This window comes from Balaenoptera musculus, chromosome 15 (assembly GCF_009873245.2).
Source record: "Balaenoptera musculus isolate JJ_BM4_2016_0621 chromosome 15, mBalMus1.pri.v3, whole genome shotgun sequence".
In the NCBI taxonomy this organism is placed as follows: domain Eukaryota; kingdom Metazoa; phylum Chordata; class Mammalia; order Artiodactyla; family Balaenopteridae; genus Balaenoptera; species Balaenoptera musculus.
Window position 1 is genome coordinate 31945172 of NC_045799.1, and position 26531 is coordinate 31971702.

The following is a 26531-nucleotide window of genomic DNA, read 5'->3' on the forward strand; positions in this document are numbered from 1 at the left end:
CGTGCAAGCAAAACCATCAGAAGCAACCAATACTGCAGCCAAAAGCCCAGCCAACCCTACAAAGCACAGCCTCCTTCCCTTGCACTGCCCAGCCCAGCCCAGGTCTTCTTAGGGCAGCTCTGAATTTCTTCAGTCTTCTCCAGAAAGCTCCTGGGGCCACAGCAGCCAGAGAATCCGTCAGGGTTCCAGGTGTGTCCTACCTGCCCCCCAGCATGATCTGTCCTTCAAGAGGAGCAGAAGGTACCTCACCTCTCTCTAAAGCCGGCCCCTACCCCAAAGGGCTGGATGGGTTGATGTGCCATCACTGGCTCATACTGCAGACATTGTTTGTGCTCCTCCTGCTCCCACACGTATCTCACAACCGCAGTGATGGTGAAAGCTAATGTTGCTGGGCACAGATTCATGCCGAGCACTGGGCTGGGCATTTCACCAGGTATCTTCCCTTCAAGGCAATATTTGCAAGAGCTTAACTAGGTATGTCCCTTGGACCCCCCACCCCCCATCCTCAAACTGACTCCAGTAAAAATCCCAAGGGCAGCCAGCAGGTTATGGCACACCACCCAAAAGGGGGCCATTGTCTTCCATTCTTTCCAGGCGCTAACACTTTATAGATAACAAAGTTAAATTCTCTGACATGCAAATATGTAAGGGCTACAAACCAGCAAGAAAAAGGTGAACATTCCAACAGGAAAATAAGGAAATATAAATGGCTCCTGAATATTTGAAAAGATGTTCAACCTCACTCATGAGATGCAAATTAAAACTAAACTTTTTCATCTATTAAACTGACCAAGGCTTCCCTGGTGGTGCAGCGGTTGGGAATCTGCCTGCCAATGCAGGGGACATGGGTTCGGGCCCTGGTCTGGGAAGATCCCACATGCCACGGAGCAACTAGGCCCGTGAGCCACAACTACTGAGCCTGCGCGTCTGGAGCCTGTGCTCTGCAACGGGAGAGGCTGCGACAGTGAGAGGCCCACGCCCCACGATGAAGAGTGGCCCCGCTCGCCGCAACTGGAGAAAGCCCTCGCACAGAAACGAAGACCCAACACAGCCAAAAATAAATAAATAAATAAATAAATAAATAAATAAATTTAAACTGGCCAAAGGCCCAGTCTGACCCATGTTCCACTGGCAAGCCTGCAGGAAAACAGGCACTCACCCTGCAAATGGAGACGAAATGACCTCAACAGAGGTCACTGAGTTGTACCCCTCAAATTACCAAGGCACACACCCTCTGCCTCAACAATCCCACTCTTAGAAATTTATCCTTCTATTACATCTGACTGAACTGTCATGTGCATGGTTATTCACTACAGTGCAAATTGTAACAACAAAATATTAGAAACAATCTAGACTAGATGTCTATCTAGAAATAGTTAAATAAATTACAATACATCCATACCACAGAATGCTCTGGAGTTACCAAAAGAATGAGGATGCGCTTTATATTCTGACATAGGTACATACAGAACATCATCCATGATATATAAGTGGCTAAAGCAAGAGCAGAGCTATAGACAGATATTTAGATGCACACACGTGTGTAAAAGGGCATTTGCTTACATATTCACAAGCTATTTCTTGAAAGGTAGTGTGTAGGGAGAATTGGTGCATGCAAGACCAAGCAAGGGGCTTTTCACTCAATACCCTTTGAACTCTTAAATTCTGAATTATATAAATATATTATCTAATGTTTAAAAAATAAATACTAATTTAAAACTAGAACTTCCTTTCAGGACCAATTAAAATTATGGTACATCTTCTAAGATAAATACCATGTTGTTGCTAACGAGGACGAGGCAAATCCATTTGAACTTTCTGGAAAAGAGGTCCAGGGCACCTTGTTAAACACAGTAAAGCTGGTTACAGACGGTCTGCAAAAGTACCAGCCCATTTGCGCATACACACATGATGACAGGAGAATTACACACCCTGCTTCACAACCATGTATTAATGTGGAACCTTTTCCTGACCCTCACCACCGGTTCCAACATGAGAGCAGGACTCCTTCCATCTGGACTTCTTTCTTTCCTGGTTTCTATGAATATGGCCATAAGGATGAGCCTTCAAAAGGAGATGGAATGGGGCAAAAAAGATTCTCCCCCATCTTAGTGCGACTTCCAACATTTTGGTCGAAAAACTCTGTCAAAGTATTTTGACATTTTAGCTAAACTAACTAAGTTTCTCCTTATTCTCTTATTTATTGCACATTTCACAAATGCCAGGTACCATGTTAATAAGTTTACGTATATTTTCTCATTTTATCCCTGTGACAACTCTGAGACAGATACTATTTACATTCCCATTTTAGGAAACTGATACCTAGAGAATTTAAGTAATTCCCTCAGGGTCTGAGTCACATTTGCAATGCAGACCTTACTCCAGACCTCAAGCTCTTTCCTTCAGGATCCTGTCTGAGGCTTTAAATAATATCTAGATAATCATTCTGCAGGTGCCCACCCTCCCTTGGTCCACATACTTGTGCAGGCCTTTGAAGAAGCCTATCAGAGAAAGATTGTTTCCCAAAGCCAGTTAACATTTGTAAAAGAGTCAATGGCTTGAGTCCCCCTTCTGATCCTCCCATCTGCCTGGGCTCTGTGGTTTAAGAGGCACAGCAGAAGTGGAGAAGGGGAGTGGAACAAACATGTATTCACTGCATACTGTGTATATGATCTGATGTTGCTACGTGTAATCTCACTTACTTTTCAAACACCCCAGGTGGCTGTGGCTTCAAGGATGAGTGAACGCACAGTTTCTCATGGGTATCAAGGGGTAAACTGAGACTTACAGTTAAGGCCCCAAAGCCACATCTTTCCACACACCAAGCTGCTCCTCCATAGATGGAACCAAATGTGATCTCCCCCTCCTACCCTGGGGCTATTGGTTGATGACAGGCACAGCTCTGGCCAGCAGTGCTACAGGTTCTCCCTCAAACTGCTATGTGATCCAGGAATTTTCTCTGCAACTGTAACTTCTAATAGCCCTCAAACTGCTATTCTCCCTCAAACTGCTATGTGATCCAGGAATTTTCTCTGCAACTGTAACTTCTAATAGCCCTGTGTGCTACTCTAAGACAGCTGAGGTATTTCGGATCATCACTATAGCTCAACAGAGATAAAAGGGGAAGGGTGATGAAGAGAGACATTCACAAAAAATATAAATGGCCAGGAACATGGAGGAAAAGTTTTCCACCTCATTAAAATTCAAAACTAAAGCAATTAGATTTCACTTATCAACTTGTTGATTTTTAAATTTAACATCTAGCATTGGCCTGTGTGCACAGTGGTGGGGTAGGGGGTGGGTGGGGTTCTCTCACATAGCTGCTAAGAGTATAAACTGCTACAATAAGGTTAACATACACTAGTCTGTCATTTATAATAGCAAAGAATTAGAAACAACCCAAGGTCCCAATGAAGTTATGTTAGGTCCACGATTCGCTAACATGTCACCACTACAAATTATGTATTTCAATGACACTGATAAGCCAGGATACAATATGAAGTTAAAGGGCTTTGTAAAGCAGATTGTGTCTGTGTGTGTGTGTGTGTGTGTGAGAGAGAGAGAGAGAGAGAGAGAGAGAATTTTATAGAATACCCAAATATTTGTTTCAAGTCTCTGGAAAGGAATACACCAAAATATTAGCATGTTGTTTTTCTGGCTGATGGGACTTTAACTGATTTGGTTTCTTCCTCATTACACTGTTTTATGTTTTCTAAATTTTCTGCAGTGAACGTATTTCTTTTCTAAATGAGTTAAGTTATACAAATAACGAAACTGACAGAAAATAAACATATACAAGCTAGAAAAAAGGTACAGTGAAAGAACAGTTGGTTTTCTTATTACTTCCATTTCATTGTGACAACAAGCCTGGGGAGAAATACAGATACTTTAAAACATGTAAAATGTAAAAGGGGGAGGGGGAATGACCAGGTAATTACTACCATGCAACTTCCCACAGCCTATTTTCCTCCTCAACTACTTTATTAAATCCTAACAGGAAATAAGCTTTCTCTCCAACAGAATTTTGGGCTTAGATTGTGGTAAAGAAATCAATCTGAAATATCTTACCTCTAATCATTAAAGCTCAGGAGACTGCCTACTTAGCTTGGGTAAATACAGGTAATGAAGGAATGGAGAATTCAAAGCTGGGGGGTTCAGCAGGTGTAAACGCCTAGAAGAAAAAGAACTCTTAACTAGTCTAGGAAATGCAAAAGACAGGTAGGAATGACAATGAGGGGTGGGAAAGGAAACAGACTAGGAGGCTGGGAGGCTGTCCTGGTGATCCTGGCAAGAAATAATGAGGACCCAAAGAAAGCAGTGGCAGCAGGGATGGTGCTGATGGTGGCCTTATAGGGTAGGGAAGGCAGGAAGCTTAGGTACTATGTCTGTTGCATTCTCCTCACGTCTGGTATAGCTTGGAGCACAAAGCAAGCATTGAATAAGAGCAGATGGGACAAGATGTCCTTCAAGGCCCAAATTCTATGGATCTGGCCTCACACAACACAAGTAAGAGATAATCAGCCAAAATGCCAATCAACTTTGTAAACCTGCTCTAGGAGGTGACTGCAGCAACTCTTATTTTAAGATAGTTCATGCCAAACTGTATGTGTCCCAATTATTAGATGGGCATTTTGTATTACTAACATCTCTCATTTCATTCAAAACTACCAAAACTCCATTCAAATGAAAAGCTGCAATATAAGAAACTATCTGAAACTCAAAACCAGAGCAGAAAAATTTATTTTTAAAATATCAAAAACTCTAGAAGGAAGGAAGAGGTAAGGAAAAGAATCTAACATACATAAAACCTTCATTTGCATCCTATCTTTTCAGTATTTTTATTTCAAAGCATATATTGGCATATCCCCTTTCTAAAATAAAAAAATTTCCCTACACATACATTTTTAAATAGAAAAGGCTGCTCATTTTGGCTGTTAAATTTTGACCTATCAACATTCCCTCCCCTAAATCATGGCCATTATGCAGTAGATTCAAACTCTTATCTTACAGAAAGAGGGGAATTAAACCAATTCTCTGGGCAGGCTCCAGGAAATATACTCTCTCTTCATCCTCTTCTTAGAACGACACAATCTCAATCCCAATTTCTAATTATTATTACAGAAAGAGAACATTTTCCAAAACAACTATTATTATCATCCAACTAAAACTTTCAATTTTAAGATCTAACAACTCTGAACTCTCTATTTAGGAAGTGTACAAGAAGGAACTCCACAGCACCTGGTATTAAAGTCATATGAACAAGGACATGTTCCAGGCTTCCTTATTCACTCTTTTTAAAAGGACTATTTACAACAAAAAAAAATCTTGTGCCTTCTTTTCACTGCTGAGAATGAGCATGTTCAAATCTGCCGTCACAGAGTCAGGGGCCCAGGGGAATCAAAGATGAGGTCATCAAGAGGACGTGACCACCAGCTGACCCTAGAGCTGGACCTGGGCAACTGGAGGCTCCCCACCCCCGTCCTTGGAATGTACATTCTGCCCACTTCCCAGAGTGTGAGCTGTTCCAAGGACACAGCTTTGAGAGAGCACATCCAACAGGGGCCATCTGGACGGGATACATGACTGAACCCTGTTGAGGCCTCTGTATAAACTTTAAGATTCTGGAGGGGAGGTGTGGAGATCTACTCCTCTTGAGGCCACCCAAGACAAGCCTTGCATGTAAGTTCCCTTGCTTGTTAAACCTGCCACCTACCAATCTGGAGTGTCTGCCTCTTTCTTTGGTCTCTCCCTGTCCTGCATGTTTGTGAACTAACACCATTATATGGTTTCTTCACCCACCCCTCCCCATGTCTGCTAAAGTCCCTTCTCTTACAAGAAGAAAAGACAAGAGAAGTGAAGGGAAAGAAAGGGAAGAAAGGAGAGGAAGTAGAGGGACGTGACAGGAAAAAGGAAAGGAAGGAGAGGACCATCTGTCTCCCTGGCTGCATCCTTACGTGGGCACAGCTCTGAGCTGCTCACCACCCCCTATAGCACACCCATCCGGCCACTGCCCTGGGGTCTCAGATCTCTTCCAGGAGGACATCTCACCTCTTCTTTATAAAGCTGTTGGCCACCCCTCCCCAACCTTGGTGCCACCCAAACCTCTCCCTCCTGGGTTAGTTGTTCTTCATATACTTTCTTATGCCTGGACCAGGCCTCTTTCTCTGACTTCCTTCCAATCTGGCACAAGTGTAAATTTACAGGAAGAAGAAAACCCATCTGTAGTAATACAAAACGGGGGAGGGAGGGGAACCAACTGTTTTCTGATCAATTCCATAACCATCCAATGCAAAAATAACCTTTATCTTCTAAATACTTTTCTGTATTTTCTAAATTTCCTAATGTGAGCATGGATTACTTTTATAATCAGAGAAGGGCTTTTTTGTGTATGTCTAATAAAACATATGACTTTTTGAAAAGTTTCTCAAGAGCCAAAAATGTTTTCAGCTATTCATATGCTTACATTTGTTTGTAATTAAGCTGACAACATATCAGCCAAACCAGGACTCTTGTGAGCATAAAGGGGAATCATAACAAGAAGTATGGACAACAGGCGTAAACCAGGACTGCCCAGCAAACCCAAATGTTATAATGCCTGTGTGTGTGTGTGTGTGTGTGTGTGTGTGTGTGTGAGAGAGAGAGAGATCTCTTTACAATCCTCTTCCTAACTGTGAATCAGAAAGCTGTTTTCTGTGCTAGAAGATGCCAATATAAATCGTGTTCAGATCTCATTTCAGATGGTCATTCTCAGCAAGAGAAGGAAGACCTGCTTCCTGGCTGCTAGAAGACAAAAGGGAAAAGACCTCAGATGCAAAGGAATCATGACTTTCCTGACTGTAAATGAATACAAAGCATCATGGAAGAATACAGAATTAAATATTCTGTTCTATCAGTTCATTACTTCCCCAAACCAACTTAAAAACAAAGAAAAAAAGTACCCTGTGTTCTGTTTGTGTGTCTCTTTTTTCATGGACGGGTGCCATCATATACCCAGGTGCCCTACCCCAACTCCTTCAGGTCATTCCTGACTTCCTGTTGTACCCACATCCAACCCAGCACCAAATCTGGTCACATCTACCTCTTTAGCACCTCTCAAAGCTGCCTTTTCCTCATCCACCTATCTTTCCTCTTAGGTGCCCCAAGGACCCCAATTCCCAGTTTCTTGACCTCAGCAGGACTGCCAAACACTTTACCCAAATGCCTTTTCAACATCTTGAGCCCCAGAGCCCCTGAATCAGCCTTAATTCCCTCCTCACCCTACCTAGGGACCATGGCACATCACTACAAGCCCTCACTGTCCTCTCTGGTGCTCACCTGGCTAAATCGAGCAATCCATCCTTACTCTTCATCCAGCTGGCTTTCACAATGCTTTCCTCACTGACTGCAAACACACGCAAGAAGGATGCCATTCTCCTGCTCAAACAATGACCTCTCTTGAGGTGTCCCTCCCACCTCAGCCACCACTCCTTACCTGTCCCTCTTGCTGGCCCTCCTCAGCCTCCATACCTCCAAACACTGCATCTCCTCAGTGCAGGGCCCTCAGACCCCTTTTCTCTCTTAGGGGCATCTACCCCCAGGAGATGCCATCTAATTCCTTGGCTTTAAATACCATCTCCACACTGCTAACCTCCAGTGAATAGCTCCAGCCCACACTGCTTCCCTTACCAGCTTTCTATCCAGTGTCTCCACGGCCAACACCAAACTCATGACGACTCCTTCTGCCTTGCTCCATGTCAGTACTTGGCCAGTTCATCTCCCAGATGCTCAGGGGAAACCTGAAACCATCCTTGCCTTCTCTCTCTTGCCCCTACCCTCGTCTAGTCCATCAGCATCCAGGTCAGCTCTCCTCCAGTGCCTGACCACTGGTCACCACCCCCACACCGCTGGCACCCTGGCTGGAGCCCTGTCAGCTCACCTGCTCTATGGCAGTCACCTCCTGAATGCTCTTCTGCTCCCCTCCTTCAGTTGGCTTTCCACTCAGCACCCAGAGGGATCCTTTAAAACTAGGCAGAGCACGTCACGCCTCTGCTCAAAGGCCACCAACAGCTTTTCATCTAACTCAAGAAAAGCCAAAATCCTTACCAGGGCCAATGAGGCCTACACAGTCTGTTGACCCCGCCCTACCCTCTGTCCAGCAGCACCACCTACTCAGGGTTCCTCAGATATACCAAGTGCCTCTTGCCTCAGTGCCTTTGCACTTGGTGCTCACACTACCATGACGGGCTTCCCTCAACTCTTTCAGGCCTTTACTCAAATGCCATCTCCTAGTGCAGCCTTTCCTGGCCACCTGAAAGTTCAACACACCACCCCTAGCAGTTTCTATCCCTCTTCCTGGTTTTATTTTTTCCTTGGTACTTATCAATATCTAACACCTACACATTTGACTTATTTTTAGTGTACATTACCTGTCTCCCCTGCCAGAAGGAAAGCTCTGTGAGGTCAGGGTTTTTTGCTGTTTAATTCACCGCTGTTTCCTAGACGCCTGAACCTGAGGGAAATATTGAGTGCATTTTTTTAAGGGATAAATTAATCAATAGTCTGCAAGTCCTGAATCACCCCTATCTGACTTTATGTTCTATTCCTCACTATCCCCCTTCCTTGATTTATTTTCTTCGCAGAATTTGTCACCAGCCACTACATGATGCTTCTGCTTAGTTGTTTATTTTTTGTCTCCTCTCACCACCACCAGGAGATCAATTTCACAGCAGTAGGAACCTGTGTTCCCAGAGCCTCACATGGAGCAGCTAGGAAGGAAAGAATTCCTTTCCTTCCTACTCTCCCAGATCAGGTCACGATCAGTTCCCACCTGAACTGCTCTAATACCCTAACTCTCCTTCCAATCTCCAGACCCTTCCACTCCCAGTGCCCACGGCAGGAATTCTCTACCCTAAAACTTGGGTACAATTGATTTTGCTACAACCGTTCATGAGCACCCCCATTGCCCAACTCAACTCTGCTGTACTGTTTACACTGAACTTGTGCCCAGAGTGAACATGGTTCCACTGTTCCCCCAGCTGAAAGGCCCTCGTTCTCCCTTCCCTGGACCTGCTACACCCAGACATTTTCAGGACTCTGATGTCATCTCCTCTGTGGCTGGGCAGGGGTCCCTCGTGGGGACTCTCACAGCACCCTTACTGAATTCAAACCCTAACACTATGGTTTGTTTGTCAACTTGCCATACCTCCTGCTATATTAGAAAAACCCAGTTTGGTCTACCTCCTGCATCTTTCTTTCCTGTGTATCTCCTTTACTACCCACACAGAATACTTCACTTCTGACACTCCTACTACCAAATGTGTAGGGATTTTTCTCCATAGCAAGCAATTCTCGGTGACACCAGCTAGGTGTTCTATTGGGTTGGCCAAAAAGTGCCTTTGGTTTTTAAGTAAAAATAAAAGACACATTTTTCATTTTCACTAAGAACTTTATTAAACAATGTATTCACAAACTTTTGTTCCACTACCTTCTGCCACTTTTCAGGCAACTTCATAATTCCATCTTTCCAAAACTTTTTATCTTTTTGAGCAAAGAACTGTTCCAGGTGCCTTTTACAGTCTTCCAGGGAATTGAAATTTTTTCCATTAAGAGAATTTTGTAAAGATCTAAATAAATGGAAATCCGAAGGTGCAATGTCTGGTGAATATGGCGGATGAATCAGAACTTTCCAGCCAAGCTGTAACAGTTTTTACCTGGTTGTCAAAGAAACATGCAGTCTTGCGCTATCCGGATGGAAGATTATGCATTTTCTGTTGACTAATTCTGGATGCTTTTCGTCGAGAGCTGCTTTCAGTTGGTCTAATTGGGAACAGCACTTGTTGGAATTAATTGTTTGGTTTTCTGGAAGGAGCTCTTAATAGAAGACTCCCTTCCAATCCCACCATATACACAACATCACCTTCTTTGGATGAAGACTGGACTCTGGTGTGGTTGGTGGTGGTTCATTTCGCTTGCCCCACGATCTCTTCCATTCCACATTATTGTACAGTATCCACTTTTCATTGCCCATCACAATTTGTTTTTAAAACGGAACGTTTTCATTACGTTTCAGTAGAGAATTGCATGCGGAAATATGGTCAAGAAGGTTTTTTCCACTTAACTTATGTGGAACCCACACATCAAAGCAATTCACATAGCCAAGCTGGTGCAAATGATTTTCAGCACTTGATTTGGATATGTTGAGTATGTCGGCTATCTCCTGTGTGGTATATAACATTGACCCTTCTCAATTAATGTCTCGATTTGATCACTATCAACTTTAACTAATCTACCCAACCATGGAGCATCATCTAGCAAGAAATCTCCAGCATGAAACTGCACAAACCACTTTTGACACATTCGATCAGTCACAGCACCTTCTCCATACACGGCAAAAATCCTTTTTTCTTGCATTTCTGTTGCATTTTTACTTTTCTTGAAATAATAAAGCATAATGTGCCAAAAATGTTGTTTTTCTTCCATCTTCAATATTAAAATGGCTACACAAAAATTCACCAATTTTGATGTCTTTTTTTAAATGCACGCTGCTATGACAGCTGTCACAATACAATCTAACAAAATTGTTTGGAATGAAGTTAAAGACAACTGTTACTAGAGCCATCTTATGGAAAAAAACGAACGAACCTTTTGGCCAACCCAGTACAATTTAACTCAACTCTGACACTGTCTACCTAGATAGAGTGTCAGAGCCCACAGGTTAAAGGCTCAGTCCCACATGACTACTGCCCCTGCTACTTCTGATACCAATCTCACGTAGTAACCCCAGCCTTACCCACAACTTCTGTCCAATTTGTCTACAAATTGGAGATTCCCACGACCCCCTCCCCAGGTTTGATTAGTTTGCTAGAGCTCACAGAACTCAGGGAAACACTTATGTTTACCAGTTTATTAAAGGATATAATAAAGGATACAGATGAACAGCCAGATGAAGAGATACAGAGAGTGAGGTCTAGGAGGGGCCCGAGCACAGGAGCTTCTGCCCCTGTGGAGCTGTGGTGCATCATCACCCTCCTGGTGTGAATGTTTTCACCAACCTAGGAGTTCTCCAAACCCTCTACTATTGGATTGTACGGAGGCTTCCTCAAGTAGGCATGATCAATCATTAACTTCATTTCTAGCCCCTCTCCCTCTCTAGAGGATGAGATATGAGGCTGAAAATTCCAAGCTTCAAATCATGGCTTGGTCTTTTTGGTGACCAGTCACCATCCAGAAGCCCACGCAGAGTCATCTTGTTAGAACATGATGCTCCTAGTGTTCTTTTCACTTAGGAAATTACAAGGGGTTCAGGAGCTCCTGGTTTGTGCCAGGAACCAGGGGCAAAAGACCAACCTATATATTTTCTATTACTTCACACCCCAACTGGGCTGTAAGTAGCTTATTACCAGGTTTGTGTGGTACCCACCATGTTGGGGGCACTATGGGTTCCTAACATTATATGGCTCTGAAGAAAATACACTAGGGAAATCTGAAACAAATAGTGGATTTGTATGAACACTGATGAGTATTTCTCCCATTCTTTGATAAAATTGAACCTAATAAAGCTACTCCTCTGTCCATAGTATCTCCAGACTGAATGATCCACTCTTGGCACCCAAGAGAGGAGACTCAAATATTCTCACAGAGCCTATTAGAAGGAGAGAAAATAAAAACTTAAGGCACCCTAAGCACTTCGCCCAGCCCAGAACTGGGTGGTGGAAACATCAGACTGTATTATAGGTGGGCCTTTGCCAACAGTAAGTTTAAGCTATTTACTTGGTTTTCCCTGGATGCCCTTCCAGGTTCAGAAGATACAGGAGCTACCAACACAGGAGGACTGCAGAGGCAACACATGACTTTGTCCTGGCTGTGCTTCCCCGGCCAGTGTCCTTAGGGTATGGCAGTTCTTCGAGACTCTTTTTGTTTTTCTGGTTCTAATTTCTTGCCAGGCTGCATTCACCCCTTACACATTTCCTAGCTGCCTTTAAAAGCACACAAACTTGCCTAACAAGATTCCCATGGGATAAGGAGAAGATCTTTTGCTATCCTTCTATTTAATATCAACACTGATCATATGATCTAATTTCTATCAACCCTGGGGCTTTGCATGTCTCTTGTTCTTAATGTGATCTATTCATTATTCTTCCTCTATGTATGGACTTATTCTTTTTCTCTTTATTTTCATGGGTCTTTCTTTTATTTTGTTTAAAGACATTGTGATTTCCTCCCATAGGAGTTTTTTAAAAATCAGCGCTTGTAACATTTGAGGAAGCAGTTATCTAACACAGGATGCCCAAGTGAGACCCTGAACACACACCCCACCAGCAAGCCACTCCAGAGACCTTCCCCAAACCTGGTTCTGAGGAACAGCCAGCTTTGGTTCCCACTGCCCCACCTCCCTGCACTCCAGCACACCAGCCTCTAAATATCTTAACAGCCAGCCTGAGGCCCAGCTTCAGACTCCAAAGCAAACAAGGAAATAAGAGCCTGCATTTTAGAGTCTAGGAAGGCCCTGACCAGCAAGTTTTTTAAAAAGCTGACTAGTGCAACTGAGGAACTGGATTTTAGATTTTATTTAATTTTAATTAACTTACATTTAAACAGCCAGATGTGGCTAGTAGCTGGTAGCACAAGAGCTAGAGAACCCAGGCGTGGCACAGATCCAGAGAAAAAAACGAATACAGAGCTGCCCTATTGGTCACTCTTCAATGTTTATGTTTTGGAAAGCCAGGATGAAGTAAGGCCCTAGCAGGCAGTGATGCCCTGGTGCCAATACTCTGAGACACCCACATGTGGGCATCTCCAGCAGTGAGGTCCTCAACTCTCCTTTCTTCCTATTTCAGATCTCTCCCTAGCAGCCATATTCACCTCTTCAGATTGAGCCACCAGCCACCTTAGCCCCAAGTCTTCTTTTAAATTTATTATTATTATTATTATTATTATTATTATTATTATTATTATTATTACTATTATTATTATTGCACTCCTGCTCTCTCTCTGCTCCAGGTTCCACACCCCCAATTCCTAGAGGATCTAGGAGTTTCATCAGCATTTCAAATCCACAATTTCTCAAATGAAACCCATTATCTTCCATCTTGCCCATCCTTCAAACCTATGATTTTCCCTGGACTCCTTATTTTCTGCAAAGGTACCATCACACAACCAGTTTCCTTTATATAAATCTTAATATCACCCTTAACTCTCAGTCCTCTCTCTCAGCCCTCAAAACCTCCTTGGCATCTCTTCTGTCAGCCTCACCTCCACTCCTACTGCACTTACCCATGCTTAAGACTTTGGTATCTCCCAGGCCTCCCTGACTCTCCCTGTCCTAACCTGTCCTCACCCCAACCAGTCATCCCAAAAAGAGTCTGGGGACCTTCCAGTGGGCTCCTGTTGCACGCTATAGGAATCCCTACTGCAGTGCTCACTCTACTGTGTTGGAATTGTCTACTCACTGCTCTGGCTCACTCACTACTTGAGGGAAAATAGTAAGTTGTAAGGTTTTATGGGCCACCTCTTATACAGAATGTGTTCAATAAATACTTGCTAAATGATTATTGCACCAGATACCTGTTATGGACTGAATATTTTGTCCCCCCCGCCAGATTCATACATTGAAGCCTTAACTCTCAACGTGATTAGAAGGAAGGGCCTTTGGAAGGTAATAAGATCATAAGGGTAGAACCCTCATAATAGACTTAGTATTCTTATAAGAGGAAAAAGAGACACCAGAGCTTCTTCTCTCAGCCTTGTCAGGATCCAGTGAGAAGGCAGCTATCTACAAGCCAAGAAGAGAGCCCTCACCAAGAATCAAATCTGCTGGTACCTTGATCTTGTTCTTCCCCGACTCCAAAACTGTGAGAAATAAATGTTTGTAGTTTAAGTCACCCAGTCTATGGTAAATTGTTATAGCAGCCAGAGGTGACTAAAACAACACTTTCTTTCTTCGTCTAATTGTGCCCTACTCCAGTTTGTTCTAAAGCACAACCTTTTGGGTTATTCCCCTGGTCAAAACTCTTGGAGAGCTTTTTATCGATAGACTAGAAACTTCCAAACCTCTTAGCAAATCATTCAGGAACCACCCAGAATCTAGGCTTCCAGCCTAATGGTTCTAACACCATTCCTCCACACCTTTCCTCTTCTACCCCTGACTTGGCTTAGGCTGATCCCTTCCTCTGCACTATCCCAACATGTTCCAACATTGCCTCCTTTCATTTCAAGGTCCATTTCAACTGCCCCTGCATCCAGGGCCCAACACAGCCAGGGTCCTCTCCCCACCTCAACACCTCCTGCCTCTTACCCACACCTCTCTTTGTCTAATGCAATCATATTTTCCATGAGAGATGTGTTTTAAAGTCAGCCAAAAAATCACCTATATTTGAAACTACCCTAGAGATTCTCTTAGGAGGACTAACCCTATAATCCAAAATACCATTTGTCAAATGCACTGAGGGGCCACATTATAGGGAAAAGAAAACAAAAACACAACCAGAACCATGAAGTCAGTCAGATGCTCACACGGACAAGTAGCTGGAAGAAACAAGACTAAGCCTCATTTTTCACCACTGCTCCCACTGGAGCATCAACTACAGCAGTTAAATCACCACCACTCCCAACTCTTTATTTAGAAGACCATCCCCAAGAACATCTGTGAAACTCAGAATGTCAATGCACTGTACCTGTTGTTAGTGTTGCTAATGTGCAGCTCCTGCCTTGCTCACTGGCTGTGAACTCCCTGGGGACAAGAGCCTATGTGATCCAACTGATATAAACTTTACTTAATTAACACATCATGTGAGCTAGATGCTTTGGGCAAATCCCTACATTTCACCTTCCCAAAGAACCACTTGGAAAGTTCTAAAGCCACTTTCACCTCTAAGGCTATCAGAGTCTATGAAATTAGTGTGTAGACCTGTGGTCCCTGAAAGAGGAACAGGGAGAGACAGACACACTTCCTAAGAGCAGAGAGGCAGCGACCAAAATAATCCTACCAGTTGGGCAGCAAAAAGGGACCAGCTCTAACCTAGCCTCCCACCTCTGTCCTACCAACAAGCAAATCATTCAAAATGGTCTTCTATCTTATGTTCTAAGTTTTCTTAGGGTAGCGATTTCACTAGTGATTAAATATGGGCACTACTGTTCCTCTTTTTATTGTATTAGAAAATATTTTCTAACAAAACTTTCTACAACCCCAAATTCCAACAAATGAACTATTTCTTTATAAAAATTTTTGGATAGGCTTTTGTTTTCATCTGTTTTCCTTCTTTTATTTCACCTTCCATTTTCTCATAAGCTTGAGCAAGCCCATGTTAACACACTTCTTGGCATCCCTGTTCTGTCATCCTGATGGTTCATGTGCTGACCTTAACAGCTTCTTCCCTTGATATTTCGCTCTCCTCCCAGTAGCTCAATCCCATGATTCCAACTCGATTACTCCTCTTTTTCTTCTCCCTTTTTAATGCCTACTTTTATAGCCCAAGACTAGAGTAAAAATTCCATAACATCCCTATATGAAACGGCTCTAGTGTTAAATTAACTTTATATTCACATTATATTTATGTCTAACTACATATTATATCCACATTCCCAGCTCCCATGTACTTGTAATCCTGGTGAAGATGGATCTGGAAATTAATGCTTTAAGGAATACTCCTTCCCAACCCCACCCCTAAATAACAATGGAGTTGGGAAAGCCCCAAAATAGGCAAGGCTAAAAACAGACAAGCCTTTTAGAATACAAGAAACATAAAGCAATGAATGGGCGGACACTGGGACCCACGAGGCTCTGAGCCTGGAAGACCTCAGTCAGGAAGCTCCCATGGGAAAACAGGGACTTAAGGGTCCCCACACAAGGGGAGGACCAGAACCAGGTTCAGTGCTCAGGGGCCAGCAGGTCTCCTCACTCCTTCATGTTATGGTCTGCACCACTGGGGGAAGACAGGAAGGCCTCCACTGTAAGACCAGGTTCTGGACTGGATCCAGGAAAGGAAAAGGCAAAACTATAGAGAAAAAAGTGGGGAGTGGCAGAGAGAGAGAAGACAATCTCAAAAGAAACAAGGATTTCACACCAGATGAAAGTAGAACAATTGGAATAATACTTTAGTACTTTAGGGTCCTCAATAATTTAAATGTATAAACATTTTTAAACAAATCCATACATACAAGAAATTAAGAACCAAAAATAGGCAGATATAAACCAAATAGTAATTTTAGAAATAAGAAACTAGTCACTATTTTCTTATAGTAATAAAACTAGCAAAAAATAGTAATAAAACTTCAACATGAACACATGACTGTACACAAAGAATTAATAAATTGTAAAATAACACTAGGGAATCCAGCTAAAAGGAAGCACTAGAAAAAGATATACAAACCATGAGAAAGCAGTTAAAGAGAAATGGAGACAGAACGGGGGGCTCTAGTGTATAATTAATAGAAGTTCATTCAAGAATTGAGAGCAAAACAAAGTTATTTTCAGATGTGCAAAGACAAAGGCAGTGACCATTCACAGTCCCTTGGTGTAGTTTAAAAGAAAAGTGAACAAAGAGGGAAGGAGAGTGCTACAAGAAACAACAGTGAACATGAAAACTGATAACATATGTTGGTGAATTTAACTGCTAACTGTGCAATATCACAATCTGAATGCTAAAATAAGCCTAAAACTCTAGGACATAATGACAAGGCAAGTGGGTGGCTAAGGTGTACTCAAGTTTTTGTCTCTCAAGTGGAGAAGGGTGAGGGTGAATGGTCTGCTGGGCAAATGCAGCAGGAGAGACAAGTCAATACCCAGGCATGAACTTTCCTCTTCACTTTTCAAAGATGCTCTAATTTAAACTTGGAAACCTGACTTATCTCTTCCTCTAGATAATCTGTGTCGACCTTAAGTCTTCAGTATAACAGAAAATCTAGTTTCAAAATTTCACATTACAGAAAGAAGGAAAACAAGTAACACCAGTTGTAAAATCAGTGGAACATCTCTCTGAATTCACAGAGTAAAAATCAAAATATAACTGTAAATCAGGGCAACCAATGTACTTAAAGATGCCGAGTTCATGTCTTTCTTACTGGGTAATGCTTCAGCGAGGCAAATTCTAGGATCATATTTTAAGGAATCCTAGAATGGTATTCTTGACATTAACCTCATTTCCTATATTAAGGGAAAAACACCTGAAGCAAGTTCCCTCTAAAGAGCTTTTTTCTTTCTTAAACCAACACTTTAGGTAACTTTATACACATCAAGTCATAATCCTACATCTGAAAATATATTAGCATTGAATATAATGAATGTGTGTAAATCAACCTTATATGACTGACATAGCTTGTCCAGGTAAAATACCTCTATCTTGGACACTACTGCCATAATACAAGTCATGGACACTTGGGTTCCAAACAATGAATGTCATTCATTCATTCTCCCACCTTGAAATACAAGTCTGAAGGTGGGTCACAGGTTATTTCACAAAAACACATTTCTGGAGATAAAATTAAGCCTTCAACATCCTCCAGTACACAGTAAGCACTGGGCCAGTTTTACAATATTCACAGCAAGGCATGCTTCCTTCTTGGAGTTAATCCCATCAGGTGACTCTAGGCAGAGCCAAAACCACTGGCAGCCAACAGGGTTCCCAAAGCCTATCTCACGTGAAAAGCCTTTGGTTTTCAAATGCCTTAACCTTCGCTGAAAACAGGAGTATTAAAGCTAATCCTAGACTGAGCTCTGCCCACCAGAGCAACAGTCAGCTCTACCCACCACCAGTCCCTCCCATCAGGAAACTTACACAAGCCTCTTAGATAGCCTCATCCACCAGAGGGCAGACAGCAGAAGCAAGAAGAACTACAATCCTGTAGCCTGTGGAACAAAAACCTCATTCACAGAAAGACAGACAAGATGAAAAGACAGAGGGATATGTACCAGATGAAGGAACAAGATAAAATCCCAGAAAAACAACTAAATAAAGTGGAGATAGGCAACCTTCCAGAAAAAGAATTCAGAATAATGATAGTGAAGATGATCCAGAACCTCGGAAAAAGAATGGAGGCAAAGACCGAGAAAATGCAAAAAATGTTTAACAAAGACCTAGAAGAATGAAAGAACAAACAAACAGAGATGACCAATACAATAACTGAAATGAAAACTACACTAGAACGAATCAATAGCTGAATAACTGAGGCAGAAGAACGGATAAGTGACCTGGAAGACAGAATGGTGGAATTCACTGCTGCAGAACAGAATAAAGAAAAAAGAATGAAAAGAAATGAAGACAGCCTAAGAGACCTCTGGGACAACATTAAACACAACAACATTCGCATTATAGGGGTCCCAAAAGGAGAAGAGAGAGGGGAAGGACCAGAGAAAATATCTGAAGAGATTACAGACGAAAACTTCCCTAACATGGGAAAGGAAATAGCCACCCAAGTCCAGGAAGCGCAGCGAGTCCCATACAGGATAAACCCAAGGAGAAACACGCCAAGACACATAGTAATCAAATTGGCAAAAATTAAAGACAAAGAAAAATTATTAAAAGCAGCAAGGGAAAAACGACAAATAACATACAAGAGAACAGCTGATTTCTCAGCAGAAACTCTACAAGCCAGAAGGGAGTGGCATGATATACTTAAAGTGATGAAAGGGAAGAACCTACAACCAAGATTACTCTACCCGGCAAGGATCTCATTTAGATTTGATGGAGAAATCAAAAGCTTTACAGACAAGCAAAAGCTAAGAGAATTCAGCACCACCAAACCAGCTCTACAACAAATGCTAAAGGAACTTCTCTAAGTGGGAAACACAACAGAAGAAAAGGACCTACAAAAACAAACCCAAAACAATTAAGAAAATGGTCATAGGAACATACATATCGATAATTACCTTAAACGTGAATGGATTAAATGCTCCAACCAAAAGACACAGGCTTGCTGAAAGGATACAAAAACAACACTCATCTATATGCTGTCTACAAGAGACCCACTTCAGACCTAGGGACACATACAGACTGAAAGGGAGGGGATGGAAAAAGATATTCCATGCAAATGGAAATCAAAAGAAAGCTGGAGTAGCTATACTCGTATCAGATAAAATAGACTTTCAAATAAAGAATGTTACAAGAGACAAGGAAGGACACTACATAATGATCAGGGGATCAATCCAAGAAGAAGATATAACAATTATAAATATATATGCACCCAACATGGGAGCACCGCAATACATAAGGCAACTGTTAACAACTATAAGAGGAAATCGACAGTAACACAATAATAGTGCGGGACTTTAACACCTCACTTACACCAATGGACAGATCATCCAAAATGAAAATAAATAAGGAAACAGAAGCTTTAAATGACACAATAGACCAGTTAGATTGAATTGATATTTATAGGACATTCCATCCAAAATCAGCAGATTACACTTTCTTCTCAAATGCGCACGGAACATTCTCCAGGATAGATCACATGTTGGGTCACAAATCAAGCCTCAGTAAATTTAAGAAAATTGAAATCATATCAAGCATCTTTTCTGACCACAATGCTATGAGATTAGAACTGAATTACAGGGAAAAAACCATAAAAAACACAAACACATGGAGGCTAAACAATACGTTACTAAATAACCAAGAGATCACTGAAGAAATCAAAGAGGAAATTTAAAAAATACCTAGAGACAAATGACAAGGAAAACACAACAATCCAAAACCTATGGGATGCAGCAAAAGCAGTTCTAAGAGGGAAGTTTATAGCTATACAAGCCTACCTCAAGAGACAAGAAAAATCTCAAATAAACAATCTAACCTTACACCTAAAGGAACCAGAGAAAGAAGAACAAACAAAACCCAAAGTTAGCAGAAAAAAAGAAATCATAAAGATCAGAGCAGAAATTAATGAAATAGAAACAAAGAAAACAATAGCAAAGGTCAATAAAACTAAAAGCTGGTTCTTTGAGAAGATATACAAAATTTATAAACAATTAGCCAGACTCATCAAGAAAAAGAGGGAGAGGACTCAAATAAATAAAATTAGAAATGAAAAAGGAGAAGTTACAACAGACACCGCAGAAATACAAAGCATCCTAAGAGACTACTACAAGCAACTCTATGCCAATAAAATGGACAACCTGGAAGAAATGGACAAATTCCTAGAAAGGCATAACCTTCCAAGACTGAACAAGGAAGAAATAGAAAATATGAACAGACCAATCACAAGTAATGAAATTGAAACTGTGATTAAAAATATTCCAACAAACAAAAGTCCAGGACCAGATGGCTTCACAGGTGAATTCTATCAAACATTTAGAGAAGAGCTAACACCCATCTTTCTCAAACTCTTCCAAAAAATAGCGGAGGAAGGAACACTCCCAAACCCATTTTATGAGGCCACCATCACCCTGATACCAAAACCAGACAAAGATACTACAAAAAATGAAAATTACAGACCAATATCACTGATGAATATAGATGCAAAAATCCTCAACAAAATACTAGCAAACAGAATCCAACAACACATTAAAAGGATCATACACCATGATCAAGTAGGATTTATCCCAGGGATGCAAGGATTCTTCAATATACGCAAATCTATTAATGTGATACACTATATTAACAAATTGAAGAATAAAAACCATATGATCATCTCAATACAGGCAGAAAAAGCTTTTGACAAAATTCAACACCCATTTATGATAAAAACTCTCCAGAAAGTGGGCATGGAGGGAACCTACCTCAACACAATAAAGGCCATATACGACAAACCCACAGCAAACATGATTCTCAGTGGTGAAAAACTGAAAGCATTTCCTCTAAGATCAGGAACAAGACAAGGATGTCCACTCTCACCACGATTATTCAACATAGTTTTGGAAGTCCTAGCCACAGCAATCAGAGAAGAAAAAGAAAAAGGAATACAAATCTGAAATGAAGAAGTAAAACTGTCACTGTTTGCAGATGACATGATACTATACATAGCGAATCCTAAAATGCCACCAGAAAACTACTAGAGCTAATCAATGAATTTGGTAAAGTTGCAGGATACAAAACTAATGCACAGAAATCTCTTGCATTCCTATACACTAATGATGAAAAATCTGAAAGAGAAATTAAGGAAACACTCCCATTTACCCTTGCAACAAAAAGAATAAAATACCTAGGAATAAACCTACCTAGGGAGACAAAAGACCTGTATACAGAAAACTATAAGACACTGATGAAAGAAATTAAAGATGATAAAAACAGATGGAGAGATATACTATGTTCTTGGATTGGAATCAATATTGTGAAAATGACTATACTAACCAAAGCAATCTACAGATTCAATGCAATCCCTATCAAATTACCAATGGCATTTTTTACGGAACTAGAACAAATAATCCTAAATTTGTATGGCGACACAAAAGACCCCAAATAGCCAAAGCAGTCTTTCGGGAAAAAAACAGAGCTGGAGGAATCAGACTCCCTGACTTCAGACTATACTACAAAGCTACAGTAATCAAGACAATATGGTACTGGCACAAAAACAGAAACATAGATCAATGGAACAAGATAGAAAGCCCAGAGATAAACCCACGCACCTATGGTCAACTAATCTATGACAAAGGAGGCAAAGATATACAATGGAGAAAAGACAGTCTCTTCAATAAGTGGTGCTGGGAAAACTGGACAGCTACACGTAAAAGAATGAAATTAGAACACTCCTTAACACCATACACAAAAATAAACTCAAAATGGATTCAAGACCTAAATGTAAGACCGGACACTATAAAACTCTTAGAGGAAAACATAGGAAGAACACTGTGACATAAATCACAGCAAGATCTTTTTTGATCCACCTCCTACAGTAATGGAAATAAAAAGAAAAATAAACATATGGGACATAATGAAACTTCAAAGCTTTTGTACAGCAAAGGAAACCAAAAACAAGACAAAAAGACAACCCTCAGAATGGGAGAAAATATTCGCAAATGAATCAACGGACAAAGGATTAATCTCCAAAATATATAAACAGCTCATGCAGCTCAATATTAAGGAAACAAACAACCCAATCCAAAAATGGGCAGAAGACCTAAATAGACATTTCTCCAAAGAAGACATACAGATGGCCAAGAAGCACATGAAAAGATGCTCAACATCACTAATTATTAGAGAAATGCAAATCAAAACTACAATGAGGTATCACCTCACACCAGTTAGAATGGGCATCATCAGAAAATCTACAAACAACAAATGCTGGAGAGGGTGTGGAGAAAAGGGAACCCTCTTGCACTGTTGGTGGGAATGTAAATTGATACAGCCACTATGGAGAACAGTATGGAGGTTCCTTAAAAAACTAAAAATAGAATTACCATATGATCCAACAATCCCACTACTGGGCATATACCCAGAGAAAACCATAATTCAAAAAGACACATGCACCCCAATGTTCATTGCAGCACTATTTACAATAGCCAGGTCATGGAAGCAACCTAAGTGCCCATCAACAGACGAATGGATAAAGAAGTTGTGGTACATATATACAATGGAATATTCCTCAGCCATAAAAAGGAATGAAATTGAGTCATTTGTTGAGACGTGGATGGATCTAGAGACTGTCATACAGAGGGAAGTAAGTCAGAAAGAGAAAAACAAATATCGTATATTAACGCATGTACGTGGAACCTAGAAAAATGGTACAGATGAGCCGGTTTGCAGGGCAGACGTTGAGACACAGATGTAGAGAACAAACGTATGGACACCAAGGGGGGAAAACTGCGGTGGGGTGGGGATGGTGGTGTGCTGAATTGGGCGAGTGGGATTGACATGTATACACTGATGTGTATAAAACTGATGACTAATAAGAACCTGCTGTATAAAACAAAACAAAACAAAAAAGAAAACTAATACTAAACTTTCTTTGGGTTAAAGAAAAAAAAAAAGCTAATCCTAGTCAATGCAGAAACTACTTTAGAGTGACTTAAGAAGAAAGGAAGACAGCAAATGCTGTTACCGGAAGAGTAAAGAAAGCCGGGTGCTTCGCTTCATCTTCATATTTGCCTTCAGTTGAACTTCCAGCCTCCATGGATTTGGATGTAGTGTTCTTACCAATACCCATCATTAAGAGAAAACGAGTAGCTTGGCCTTTGGACTGAAGTGGCTGGAAGTTAAGGCTTGTTCACGCAACGAGCCCAGGATCAGAGTCAGCTCTTCCAGTGTCGATTCTCAGGCAGAGATGAGCCCCACAAGTGCCATCTCTCAGCAAAACTAGAAAAAGAGAAAGCAGCCAAATCACATCAAGCACACAAACAGCACAGGACACACACTGTGTTTCCTGCATGGGAAAGTCGAAGTACAAATTATATCCAAACACCAAAAAAACTTATTACACTTTAAGTCCCCATCCACCTTCATTTATAGTTACTCAGATTCTGAATCACCTTTTGGAGGCGGGGGCGGGGGGGACCACCAAACTGAACCACCAAAAATATAAGAATACTAGGGAGAAAAAAATAGCAGAGGGATTTCTTTGATGTGCATCATGGTATCTATCTTATAGCCCAGCCCTATCCAATAGAACTTTCTGCAATGATGGAAATGTTCTACATCTGCCTTGTCCAATACAGTTGTCACTAGTCACTGGCTACTGAGCACTTGAAATGAGACTAGTGCAATAGAGAAACTGAACCTTTAAACTGTATCAAACTTAAGTTTAAATAGCCACTTGTGGCTGGTGGCAATCATACTAGACAGTTCAGTTATAGCCAATTTACTACGATTGTACGGATATTAAAATAATTCTGGAGTCAGCTCTACCCACCAGCAGAGCCTCCCATCAAGCCTCTTAGATAGCCTCAACCACCAGAGGGCAGACAGCAGAAGCAAGAAAAACTATAATCCTACAGCCTGTGGAACAAAAACCACATTTACAGAAAGATAGACAAGATGAAAAGGCAGAGGGCTATATACCAGATGAAGGAACAAGATACAACCCCAGAAAAACAACTAAATGAAGTGGAGATAGGCAACCTTCCAGAAAAAGAATTCAGAAAAATGATAGTGAAGATGATCCAGGACCTCGGAATAAGAATGGAGGCAAAGATTGAGAAGATGCAAGAAATGATTAACAAAGACCTAGAAGAATTAAAGACCATACAAACAGAGATGACCAATACAATAACTGAAATGAAAACTACACTAGAAGGAATCAATAGCAGAAAAACTGAGGCAGAAGAACGGATAAGTGACCTGGAAGACAGAATGGTGGAATTCACTGCTGCGGAACAGACTAAAGAAAAAAGAACGAAAAGAAATGAAGACAGCCTTAGAGACCTCTGGGACAACATTAAACGTAACAACATTCGCATTATAGGGGTCCCAGAAGGAGAAGAGAGAGGGAAAGGACCAGAGAAAATATTTGAAGAGATTATAGTCGAAAACTTCACTAACATGGGAAAGGAAATAGCCACCCAAGTCCAGGAAGCGCAGAGAGTCCCATACAGGATAAACCCAAGGAGAAACATGCCGAGACACACAGTAATCAAATTGGCAAAAATTAAAGACAAAGAAAAATTATTGAAAGCAGCAAGGGAAAAACGACAAATAACATACAAGGGAACAGCTGATTTCTCAGCAGAAACTCTACAAGCCAGAAGGGAGTGGCATGATATACTTAAAGTGATGAAAGGGAAGAACCTACAACCAAGATTACTCTACCCGGCAAGGATCTCATTTAGATTTGATGGAGAAATCAAAAGGTTTACAGACAAGCAAAAGCTAAGAGAATTCAGCACCACCAAACCAGCTCTACAACAAATGCTAAAGGAACTTCTCTAAGTGGGAAACACAACAGAAGAAAAGGACCTACAAAAACAAACCCAAAACAATTAAGAAAATGGTCATAGGAACATACATATCGATAATTACCTTAAACGTGAATGGATTAAATGCTCCAACCAAAAGACACAGGCTTGTTGAATGGATACAAAGACAAGACCCATATATATGCTGTCTACAAGAGACCCACTTTAGACCTAGGGACACATACAGACTGAAAGGGAGGGGATGGAAAAAGATATTCCATGCAAATGGAAATCAAAAGAAAGCTGGAGTAGCTACACTCATATCAGATAAAATAGACTTTAAAATAAAGAGTATTACAAGAGACAAGGAAGGACACTACATAATGATCAAGGGATCAATCCAAGAAGAAGATATGACAATTATAAATATATATGCACCCAACATAGGAGCACCTCAATACATAAGGCAACTGCTAACAGCTATAAAAGAGGAAATTGACAGTAACACAATCATAGTGGGGGACTTTAACACCTCACTTACACCAATGGACAGATCATCCAAAATGAAAATAAATAAGGAAACAGAAGCTTTAAATGACACAATAGACCAGATAGATTTAATTGATATTTATAGGACTCTCCATCCAAAAACAGCAGATTACACGTTCTTCTCAAGTGCGCACGGAACATTCTCCAGGATAGATCACATGTTGGGTCACAAATCAAGCCTCAGTAAATTTAAGAAAATTGAAATCATATCAAGCATCTTTTCTGACCACAATGCTATGAGATTAGAAATGAATTACAGGGAAAAAACCATAAAAAACACAAACACATGGAGGCTAAACAATACGTTACTAAATAACCAAGAGATCACTGAAGAAATCAAAGAGGAAATCAAAAAATACCTAGAGACAAATGACAATGAAAACACGACGACCCAAAACCTATGGGATGCAGCAAAAGCAGCTCTAAGAGGGAAGTTTATAGCTATACAAGCCCATCTAAAGAAACAAGAAAAATCTCAAGTAAACAATCTAACCTTACACCTAAAGAAACTAGAGAAAGAAGAACAAACAAAACCCAAAGTTAGCAGAAGGAAAGAAATCATAAAGTTCAGAGTGGAAATAAATGAAATAGAAACAAAGAAAACAAAGAACAAAAAAAAAAATAGTAATAATTCTGAATTCCCTACAGGTGCCCTAAAGGCACCTTAGGTTCCCTAAAGGCTGGGAAGACACTGAAAAGCACAAAAAAGAGGAGACAAAACCAATCGAGGATTAAATGGCCACACAGAATTCCAGGAAGGTGGCAAGGTGAGCTTAAATGGGCTAGAATGCCATACAAAAAATAGAACCAAAACATTCAATATCAAATCAAATGACAACATAAACCTAAAAAAGTAATCCAACCCCCAAAAAGGGGGTTGGGGAAGTAAAGTGGCAAGAGATAAGAAAGGGGGAGGAGAATCAAGACCCAAGGTGGATCTGACATGCTCGGAGAATCTTAGAGAATCTGGACAATGCTCCAAACTAACAGAAGATCCAAGTAAAAGTCTAAGGCAGGAAGCTACTGAAACAATCCCATGCAGCTAAGTTTCACTGAGGCAGAAAATATTAAAAACTCAATTTCAAACAACAGAAGTATGACTTGAACAATAAAAGAGATCCACCAAAAGATTGAAAAGCATTTGGAGAATTTGACTTAAAAAATGAGAGGGCACAGGGACTTCCCTGGTGGTGCAGTGGTTGGGAGTCCGCCTGCAAATGCAGGGGACACAGGTTCAAGCCCTGGTCCGGGA

General features: G+C 41.0%; 1 protein-coding gene across 3 annotated transcripts in view; it reads right to left on the bottom strand.

The window, feature by feature from the left end:
* SLC23A2 (solute carrier family 23 member 2) overlaps nt 1–26531 on the bottom strand; it is a 143420-nt gene that overhangs the window by 64591 nt on the left and 52298 nt on the right. For all 3 annotated transcript variants that reach the window (XM_036826304.1, XM_036826305.1, XM_036826303.1), the window contains one exon: nt 22942–23195. In XM_036826304.1, the coding sequence (XP_036682199.1) occupies nt 22942–23049 (108 nt within the window). In that variant the 5' untranslated portion in view covers nt 23050–23195. The remainder of the gene's footprint in view (nt 1–22941; nt 23196–26531) is intronic.